This window comes from Embiotoca jacksoni, unplaced genomic scaffold (genome assembly GCF_022577435.1).
Source record: "Embiotoca jacksoni isolate LCO1_2020_lvr unplaced genomic scaffold, fEmbJac1.0.p SCAF_22, whole genome shotgun sequence".
Lineage (NCBI taxonomy): Eukaryota > Metazoa > Chordata > Actinopteri > Embiotocidae > Embiotoca > Embiotoca jacksoni.
In genome coordinates, this window is record NW_027185363.1 from 10,944,193 (window position 1) to 10,955,390 (window position 11,198).

Below are 11,198 nucleotides of genomic sequence, written 5' to 3' on the forward strand. Positions count from 1 at the left end.
AATTTGCACATCAAAATTTGTCACGAGTAGTTTAACAAAGAACACAAATACTGTGCGGTGAAAAAAACACTTATTTTTTTTGGAAAGAGGTCACGTTTTTCTAAAGCATTGGAATAGGAATTCACATTGGGATATATTTAGGTGACTCGTGGCGGTATGACTTCAGTCAAAAAGTGCCTCGGGTCTTAGAAAGATATTACCAAGATGGATTTCGGAGGTGAGTTAAAGCCCGACACCCACTGTTACAAGCTAAAAACGTAAACCTGTTAAATCACCGATAACATCCAATAATTCATGCAACAGCACTAAAAGGCTCCCTGAGGACAACTGTCATGTCAGCGCCCATCCAACAAGCCATATACCACCTCCTGTGAAGGCTCTTGTCGCGCTTGCTCGCCATACGAGAACAAATTTTGTTCACCTCCGCTGAGAGTTGAATGCCTTCAAGAGGACGTAGAGCCAAAATACTGCAATTACGACATTACAGTGTAATTCCCAAATAACAACTGTCCACAAGTTGCATAAGATATTGTTTGTCTCCAGTCAGGAGTCCGGTAGACTGACGTATCCTTGGGCACGCTGCACTGCTATGGCTTTTTAAAGTCGATTGCACCTATTGAATTATTCATGTTGAACATTTGGTTTAAATTAACTTTACAGCTTTAACTGCCACATGTCCTTTAAGACTGAAAAGCAAAATGAAACAGACCATCAAAATAAAGCACTGACTTTAGCCTAATTCCTTTCTTTAGTCCCTCTGAAATAATTTGAAAAGAGTGTGTCTGTTTTCTGCATGGCAGCTTGTGTACTTTTTTACGTTTGCGCTGTCAGTGTCTGTTCTGAATATCTTCAATTAAGAGAAACGTTGAGGCCACAAGAGGAAGTTGTAACATCTCCAGCTTTTGATTCATTTAGAACTTTAATTCATTATTCACACACACACATCTTAAATTTACATATTGTGGCGTTACATTAAATGGTGGCTACTGACTAATAGGTGATGCAGCTTCCCTTCAAGGCTCTAACAGATATTTACTTAAAATACCCCGTTCATCATGCCATGACAATATCATGATCGTTTTCAGTTAAAAATAATCCAATTGCAAAGATCGTGAGCGCTGGAACTTCCTCATATTGTGTCTGTTATCCTGAATTGACAAGAGTCCGATGAAAGGTCACGCACACCTTTAAAAAAAAAAAGTCTAAACAACAGTAAGGACATTTTGATTTGTTGTGAGTTTGGATCACGGTTTCTTCTCATCTGCACCAAACATTTGTGATATACATGTACTTTTGTGGCTAGGCTCTTTTATTTTGAAAATATAAACACACCCTTATTCGAATGTGTCCAGAATCGGTGCATCGTTTTTCATGATACAACAGCCTTTTAGTAACGAGCACATGGACAGAAGCTGCTGTCTTTTTAACAGCTGTTAATTGTGTCACCTTTTCATCCTGGAAAAGCCTCTCTGTGGAAACAGGAGGCACCTTAAACCATAAATAAATAAATATAAATGCTTTTATCTGAAGGAACTCATCTGATTTTGGTCGAATGTAAGAATAAGAGTTTCGTGATTAATCGGCAAAAACAACTCAGAAAAGTATTGTTCATATTACCTGTCAGATTAAAGTCAGATGAGCAAAAAGTAATTCGTCTCTTTATCTTCCTGTTGGGAATCATTGTTTTGCACTGCACTGAATATGTTGTTTGCACTCTGTACTCTTGACTTCATAAAATCTGAATCTATGAAGTCAATATAACTAAAATACACAACTACTCAAACAGTCAAATCACCTGGTGGAACTGCCCTCCGATGGGGAAATGAATGGGGTATAGGCTTTAGCAATAAATGTTATTGCAGCTACAATTATTTGTTGATATATTGATTAGTCAATCTGTTTTATATCACCGTAAACATGTCTTTAGATTTTGGACTATTGATCAAATATTTGAAGATGTCACATTTAGAGAAACATTTGATTTTATACTTTAAAAAAAACCAATTCATTTCCACCCTGTTTCAGCCCAGGACTATTATTGTTTTCTTTATTTTGTTTTAATACTTCCTGTTGGTGTTAAAGGGTGTCATTAATACATAGACTGCAGGTCCACATTATGTTTTGGGCTGATAAAATGGAAAAGTTATCATCTTAGTAACAAAGGAAACACACCGTAAATCCTGACATAATTGTTCCACCACTCTTGAAGTCAACAGCTATCAGACACATGAACATTGAGCTTCACTAGAATACTCGTCTCTTTAAATATTGATGAGACTGTAAGTGGTCCACTCTCTCTGCTCCCTCCTCTTCTCTCCTGTCTCTTCCTCCTTTACTTCCTGATTGTTATTTCAGCTTGAGACGAGCTGAGATGAATCTCCGACTGGATGTCGTTCTCTCCGCCAATATGGCTTTATATATTATTAAACGCTGCATGTGGTCTCCTACAGAACCCATAGGGTGCTATTAGAGGTCTGGGAGGTGTGCTGTTTAGTATTTTTGCGGTCGAGGGGGGAGTGCATGGAGGGGAGGCTGAAGCTGGCGGCCGCAATCGACCGCATTCATCACCAGTAAGGAGAACAGTCACCTCAGCCTCTTCTCATAAACCTCAGAGGTCCAGTGTGATTTATACTTCTTTAGAGGCTTCTACATCGTCGTCCAAGGAGGATGTGGAAGCGAGTTCACCAGCTTTAAGGGTGGTTTTCTGCCTTACTCTCTAAACCAAAATATCAAAAAAGTTCAATTTTAACCTCCACCTCAACCTTCACATGGGCTGAATTAAATAACAGCACTTGTCAAAAAGCACACAGATCATGGTATTACTAAAGAAAACCCACTGAAAGAATCAGTGGTGCCTGAGGAGCAACTTTTATCTCCCTCTTTCAGTAATTGAAGCAGTTAGCCATTATCAGAAACAGTCCTCAAGTTTTTTTCTTTGAAAGACCTTTTACAAGCTCTGTAGGGTTTCTTTTTTCAACCGTGCAGCTTGTGTGTCCATTTTTTTGTTATCATTTATGTGGGTAATATCTGTGCAAATAAACCAAGCCTAACCCTAACATGTCAATTTTCATCAAGGAGACTTTAGATCTGGCCCCTGATGGATCACGTCTTCCTATCTCAGATCTGGCCTGCCGTGGATCACTTTTTATTATTACAGATGGATTCGTTCCCGCGCTCACCCTTATTACCTTCCGTAGACTGAACTATTTGCCAAATCCATCCTCATTTCAAGGAAATTCAAGTCTCCTGGAGAAGGGATGGTTTGTATTACACGAGACAATTTTGCAATTCAAACTGGAGGCTTTTTGGGGAAAACGGCCGAGATTCTCCGGATGATGGGCAAAGTCAAAGCCGTCGAAAGGGAGACGCTTCAAAGAGAGATGTGTCGTAGATCTTTACCTTGCATTGTTGTGCTTGTGGGCTCCGCGAAGAGTGGAATAAGCAGGAGGTAGATGAGGTAGACGAAGGAGAGGGCATTGTACCTGAACAGGCAAGCTGCAGAGACAAAGACACAAACGCAGATTGAGCGGCAAATCCACCTTTAGGTCAAAATAAACAAGAAAACTCCATTCAAATACCACCAACCATTAAAGCTCGGTGTGCATTACAGAATGTTTTACAGTAAATAGAGTGTAGAAGCTGGCTGTGGGATCATCACACAGATTTGAGAGAAACATGTGGTGGAAGTCATTAAAATGTTCCTGGTGTTGCAAAGTTGCTCGTTGTAATAAAACGGCAGAACATTCCACCTCCTAAATTTTACACTCGCAGGCCTCATTATCTGTTCGTCTGGCCCGCATCACAAAAAGAGGCTGCGCTTTAATTCAGTCACTCGGGGAGCTGACGTTTGTTTTGAAGTACAATAATCACTCGAAAGTCGTTCGGGGTTAAGAGAGACTGAGCGGCCCGAAGTGAGATCTGCCTCTCAGACTGCAGCTTTACATCACATGGGAAGATTTCATTTTCCGGGAATTTTTCCCCATTTCATGGATTGTGGGCATTATTGAAACCGGATCATTTTTTTGTGCGATTAAAGTCTATAAAACAAAATCTCTGAAAGTTTGGCAGCAGAGCGGCATCACGCACCGGATGCCCTTAAAATGCATGATGTACCTCAAGAGTTCTCAAAACAGGAAAATAACTTGTGGTTGCCAGAGCTTGAAGTGAAACACAAGAGCCACATGGAGAGTAAAGAGTGTGAAGTGACAGGACAAGTGTCTAAAAAGACAACGTTTGGTTTTAATCGAGGGTCAAAAACTAATTTGACTATAGTTGTCAATTAATTTGAACTTTCTTTGCTGATTTTATTGTAATTTGAGCAATTTCAGTTTCATTTCATTTCATTTATCTTTTATACGAGTCAAATTGAGTCTAACTGAATTATTATTAGTCATTATCATCAGTTATTTTGACACAAACACTATTTCCCCAGTTGTTTGTGTTATAAAAAAAGCGTCACTAATAATTAATTGGCAATTATTCTGAACAAATAACTGTTTGAGTCGAAGACTGTCTGGTTCTAGTATCTGAGATGTGAAAATGTTCCGCTTCTCTCAATCGAATAATTATTGTAAAATGATCTTCTTCACTTTGGATATTTTGTTTAATGTTTTGTGACATTTAAAACAAAAAACAAATAATCCTGATCACGTAAGGGAGAAAATAATTAGAAGTTTAACCGAGAATGAAAATAACTGTAGCACCCCGACTCCACTGTGAATGCAGTCGAGCTGTAATTTAATGCACAGTTTCAGTATGCAGGATGAGTCACCACATATGACACTGGATTATGTAACTGCCTCCAGTTCCCGAATGAACACACACACACACACACACACACACACACACACACACACACACACACACACCATCTAGGCTCATGAATTAAGTCTTTTGGTCTCCTGATGAAAGTTAATACACTTAAGTGCAAACATGACTTCCAAAAAGCATTAATTGATGTATTGATCCGTAACACACCTCATTTCCTGAGTCAGACTGACCATTTGCTCTGATCGGGGCTTTTACCAGTTAAACGGCTCTCGTAACCTGCTGACTGAACACCAGTTAACGCATCCGCGATGAAACACAGCGCCTGCGCACGAGGCGCACTCTCAGTTTCTGAACAACCCGACAACCTTACAGCGTTCAATCAGCCTGAAGTTCAAGTATAAAGAAAATATACGATAAGCTGCATAGCTGACATCTCCTTGAACGTTTTTCGGTCAGGAGGCAGCGAGGCGAGGAGGGCAGGACACAGTGACTTTGTGTAAGACACACAGTCTGACCTCCAGAATTTATCGTTGCGGTTAAATCAACAAGCACGGAGTTTACAACCTGGTCAGCTGCACGAGTTATCATCTGAGTCGCAGACATCGGCAGCTACTGCTCTTGAACTACTTAAAAAAAATGGCACTTAACTGCTGAAAATGGTGCTTTTATTCATCTTTGCGTTGCTCAATGAACCTATTCATTGACATTTGACTTGGCTCCGACTTTTCCCTTGCTGGAGCCCGACAGTAAGTGCACCTCCTTGGTTTTCTCTGTGCTCAGACACAAACCAACGAAAACTGACAAAAGCCAATAAATGCTACGGGAGCTGTCATCTTTGGGCAAATCACAAACATCTGTAAATTATCTCTGCGTATAGTCTAAAGAATGCATGAATGCCTGACAGGCCAGTGAAGCAAACCACAAATATAATGCCATAAAAATTAACTTCAGCATTATTGTCCTTTTGTTTCCTTTTCCAAGACAAGTAGGCGAGATAGTTTTTCAGCCTAAGTCTTGAGAAGGGAATGACGCACAATCTTTAATTTCGGGGTTTCTCACATTGCACCATTTCTATCTCAACCGACTTCTTTTTTTTTGTTTTTATCTCCATTAAATGTGGCATTAAATGAGTCCGAAAGCCGCCAATTTTGCCAAAGCTGGCAGCCTGGGATCTGCTGCCATTATTCATCTGCTCAGACCGGTCTGTATCCTTACTGATTGTAGTTAATCTGTCTGTATCTGCGTGGCTCTGCTTCCACTACTCACTTGCAGACACTTGACCGCAGCCTTCCTGACCGTTTGCCTTCGCTGTATGACTCACCATCTCAGGATTTTTACACAGGGAATGAAAATAAACTGCCGTTGTTTTCAGACATCAGATTGCTGAGAAAATCCCCATTCACGGCCGAATCGGTCTTTTGTCTGAGAGCTATCAATACAGACACACAAAAGCAAAACCCGAGAGAAGCAACCCAGCTTCACGGTTTTGAGCCCCGAAACGTGCTAAAACGCGACGATAAAAGATAAGGTGATGCGGTGCCAGGCCAAGCTGAGATAGCTGAGGAATTTAAACCCCTTCAGAAGAAAGCAATAAAGAGCGTGCCACATATCAACTGTTTTCATCAGAGCTTTAAACTTGAAACTAACTTTTAAAAGTCATAAGTCAAGGCGGCTGATGGATGTCAGGTCCAGAACTCACCAGAACATTTGTAACTAACAATAAACTGCTTTCTGTGTAGATACAATCAGATAACATAACAGAAATTTAAAGGAGCAGCTCATTCAGGGCGGCATAACAGCTATTTTTACGACTAAACCATAAATTATTTTTATGATTAACATTTGAGCTTAAAATAAATTGTGAAAATTCCAGGCTTTAAGGCGATAAATGTGCTTTGACTGTAAGTCCAAATTCAAAAATGTTTACCATAACAGAAGAGCAAGAAAACCTGAAAATATGCATCACTACTCATTTTTATCATCAATTATGTGCCAAATGTTTTGACAATTGTTTTGTTAGAAAATATAAACAGTAAATTCCGAGGTGAGATATTCAGTTTAGTTTCAGATTGGACAAAAAAAAAAAAAAAGAAGCAAAACTTCTCATTTGAAGCTGGAACCAGAACGTATTTGGGATTTGTGGTTAAAAAGTGAATGAAGCGATTAATCCATTATCAAAGTAGCTGCCAATTAATTTTCTGTTGATCTACTAATCGATTTATTTACAGATCATTGCAGCTCTACAGGAAAGTGAGAGATTAACAAACTGTCAAAACTGTCGCCACTTTATTTTTCTATTCTCAAACCTATTTGTTGCTTCTTTATCTTTGTTTATTATAAATTTAAGATGAAATGCAGATGTCTGCTGGCGAACAAGCGAGCTCGCCATCTCTGGCCTACCGGAAAGTTAACTAATGATAGAAACGGGAAGCAACCAGCTTGTAGCCACGTGGCTTAGTGAGTATGTCATTTTTACCACAATTAAAGTCACTGGCTCTGTAATGTAACAGACATAACTCGGTCAACTGAAATTAATTTGCTAATATTAGCCAATATTAGCTATCGTAAGCTACAGGTCACACAAGTGTATGTAAGGCAGTTGAGGCAATTCAAGTGTATTTGATTAAGCATGGGTGTTTGAATTCTTACGTTTTCCACTTTTTCATTTGTTATTGAAATTTACCAGAAGTTACGCTTAACTTAATAATACGCACATTTTCTGCCTCACAGAATTTGCTTAAAGTCCGGCGTTTCCGTTCTTTTTCTTTTTGACGACGACATCCAAAGTTTTTTTTTAATGATCGTTTTGATCACGAGTTTATTAAGCTCAGATTAAAAGCGTCACGATTCCAGTGACGCTCCCAGCAGCCGAGCATCTGCGTGTCGCCTTCCACCTGCGTTTGCTGCGGTTTTGTGCGTCCAACTCAGCCCAGCTGACTCGCTGCTCCGTCTGTGCATTCGCAGCACCGCGGGTTCGATATCAGATCAGACACTTGGGGAAGTGCATGCTCACGATTATGTTCACACTCCAAACCGTGCCAGTAAACACATAAACAGCAGCCTGTTTGATCAGCAAAACTCTAGCTCTGTGCAAGAGTGTGTGTGTGTGTGTGTGGCATTGGATGTCGATGTCTTCTCTCCAGATTCGTCCGAGTGGATGACTCCTGCAGGTGGTTGGCACAGCTGCTCTTCATCTCACTAATCACCTTCCAGAGGTATATCCTGCGTGTCCTATGTTTTTGAGTAATCATTCCTTTCATCAAGTTAACGCCTGTCTCTCTCTGGCCTGATCAAGCCAGCATGCTTGTCTCAACTGCTCACCACATTTCCTGTAAAACTGTTTTGCGATTGTTATCTTGTTTTCTGTCTGTTAATATATTTTTTTTCCTATACGTAGCTTGTTTTAGTCTTTATTTCTGTTGAACGCTTTAAGCTCCGAGGACAGCCGCATGTACGTTGACAGAGTTGAAGTGAAGAGAAAAATGTGTGGGTGAGAAAGTTGCTGTATCGGGAGGAAAAGAGAAATATTTCTTTGGTAAACAAATCAGTGTGAGAAAAAGAAACGGAGAAGTAGTTTGCCAATTCAGTTCTTCTTTACATAATTACAGGCTTTTGTTGTACTCAAGTAGGAAAAAAAATATTTGTCCTCAAAGAACGATCTAAGATGACGAAGGACTCGCTAAATTCCCTCTTTCTGTTGAGTTTTCTGACCGTCCTGTTTCCTCATTTGTTGTCATCATGCAATGACTACATTCTCGAAGCAGTATAAACGTCAAGACCCTGTGTGTGTGTGTGTATGTGTGTGTGTGTGTGTGTGTGTGTGTGTGTGTGTGTGTGTGTGTGTGTGTGTGTGTGGTGGCTGAGGGGATTGTGTACACATGAGCCCAGCAGTTGTGTGCGTTTCAATAGAGGTGCTGTCAGATGGCCAACAGGAAACACAGACTGTGTAACGTCAGCAGACAAGTCTTTCACTAGGACATGAGAAAAGCGACGGTCTGCAACATATATTACACAACTGAACATGTGAAGTGAGGATAATGTAGGTGTTTGGGGTCACATAACATCTGCCGTGCCGCAGATTGTTTCCTCTCTGTTTATTTAACGCTGACAGGCCATTTTTTTTTATTATTTTACTCTTTCCAAAGCCAAAAAACTAAGAATTCAAAGCAAAAAAAAAAAAAGGAGACAAAAAGACATCAAACTCGACCTGTAAATAATATTGTTTTTGAGCTGATATCATTAACATCCACGGTTTTTTAATTCAGGTGAAATCTTTGACTCCACAAAAGAAACAAAGACAGAAAATCAGCTGCCGCTCAGGTGATGCTGTGGACAGAAACGCCATCTGTCATCCCCGACGCCGTCCGTCACCGCATTCACTCCCTTCTTTCCACTTTACCTTCCTCCTGTCAGTTACTGTGTACAGTTGCGGTGAATGACAAGCGCTCATTTGCACTTTGAAAAAACATAAAATATTAAAGGTATGTTTACGATAAAAGGGGAAGGCAATTCTTCCCTGCCTCACAACCGCATTATTAATTCATACTGTTAAAACGACTTTCCACGAATTAATGGAGACAACGCGAGGCCTCACAATTGCTTTTGGAAACAAAGGGGAGCGTAGGGGCTGTCAGGCGATGCATTACGGTGGAACTGAGTGGGTCTTATCTATAGAAAGCATGCTGTTAGCTATAAAAGTACCTTACACAGACACCACACTGGAACCTCAGTGGCAGTTAGACACTAATCATTTTTCACTTGTGGCCTACCACAGGATCACAGCTGAAAACGCAAAGTAAATTGTATTTAATTTAAAAATCACTGTTGGAGCATCTCCGCCTGGGAAACTACATAAGACTTTACCAGGCTGGTTAAAGCTCCTCAAAGTCCTCCCCCCCTCCCCTCCCCAGCTGCCAAGTTTGACAGCATGAATCATCTTCAACATCTGCATCGCAAAAGGAGTGAATCAAGCAGCTTTCAATTACACAGAAACAAAAACTCTCTCCGTGTAGCCAGCGCTTTTCTCAACAAAGTTACAAATTCGGAAAACAAACCCAAACTCCGCTGACAGCAACTCGGAGGAAACGGCAAAATACTGCATGTCTGACACCGTCAAGGCAATGTAAAAGTCGAACTGCAATAATGCTGTCAGCAGCAAAAACGATCAATAACAACAGATGATTCATTAATAGCTGAACAAGCAAAACTCAGAAACCACAATGAAAATCAAAGATAGAAATCACCAAGGCGATAAAGGCGCAGCTACATGTGTATTTAGTTGCTTATGCAACACGTTGGCATTTAAATTAAGTTTCATTCGGACTGAAGTAAAAGGGATCGCATTAAAATAAAATTGCAAACAAGTCTGTAATGCTGTGATTTTTTTTTTTTTTGCATGAGAAAGAGTTATAATCAGCTTTTTCTAACTGAAACATAATCACCATGCTTTTGATGCACAGGCGCTTTGTGCTTTCTTCACTTTATCCCATGAACATGTGACAGCAGGTGGAGAACAGTGCTGGTGAATGATGTCTCTGCTTTGTAATCTGCTGTATAATAGCTCCTATGTGACTATGTTGTCCACTTTTCGGGGGGTTTAGTTTGTTTGTGTTGACTTTTCGGTGAGGAGGGATGAACTGTGACCTCCAGCAGCGCGAGGTCAAACACGTCATCATAAAAAATCTATTGCGTTTTCACACAGTCGTAAATTTTGACTGCTGTTCATAACATACACAAATAGATCAGGGTTGTGCGACACGTTTTGAATTAACGTCACAGAAATGTACATCGGTGCGAGTAGGTGAGAAAATACAAAATAAAAGTTGAACGTCTAATTCATACTTTTAAAGTTTTAGAGAATTACGAGACAATAACAGCGAGTTTAATGTGAATTGTTTCATCATCAAACATACAACTCCAATTAAGATGCGTAAAAAAAAAAAAAAAAAAAAAAAAAAAAAGAGAGAACTCACCGGCTGCGAGACACACGGGCAGCAGTAACCTGAAGACCAGCCCGCACACCACTTCAGAGGCCATGGCTCCGGGACAGCCCGCGTTGAATCCAACTAAAAGAAGCCGAGGACCGTCTCTCTACGGTTCCTCTCGCATCCCAAACTCCTGCACTCTGTCAAATCCCGGCCGGCTCCTCCAAACGGCCACATCAGCTCTCCTCTGATGTCACCCGGACGCCGGTTACTCCACAGTGACAGACTGCGCACTCTCCAGGGCTCACCGCGGCAGGTACGTCGCCGGGAAATAATGTCACCATGATAGTTTTAGCGGCTCTGATGCGCTAAAGTCATGCTGGCGCAGCACGAGCTTGAGCGGCGGACTCAGGTGCGCAAACAGCTGCGCAGGAGCAGCGCGTGAGAAAGAAAAAAAAAAAATTAAAAAAAAAAAAAAAAAAAAAAAAAAAAAAAGCCGGAGAA

At 40.6% G+C, this 11,198-nt stretch overlaps 1 protein-coding gene across 1 annotated transcript in view; it reads right to left on the reverse strand.

Annotated features, from left to right (window-relative positions):
• Positions 1 to 10,903, reverse strand: part of LOC138203200 (piezo-type mechanosensitive ion channel component 2) — a 76,318-nt gene extending 65,415 nt beyond the window's left edge. Inside the window, exons 1-2 of the mRNA XM_069157927.1 lie at positions 10,743 to 10,903; positions 3,400 to 3,495 (exon numbers count right to left, since the gene is read on the reverse strand). Coding sequence (XP_069014028.1) covers positions 3,400 to 3,495; positions 10,743 to 10,806 — 160 coding nt within the window. The 5' untranslated portion in view covers positions 10,807 to 10,903. The remainder of the gene's footprint in view (positions 1 to 3,399; positions 3,496 to 10,742) is intronic.
• Positions 10,904 to 11,198: the final 295 nt, after the last annotated feature.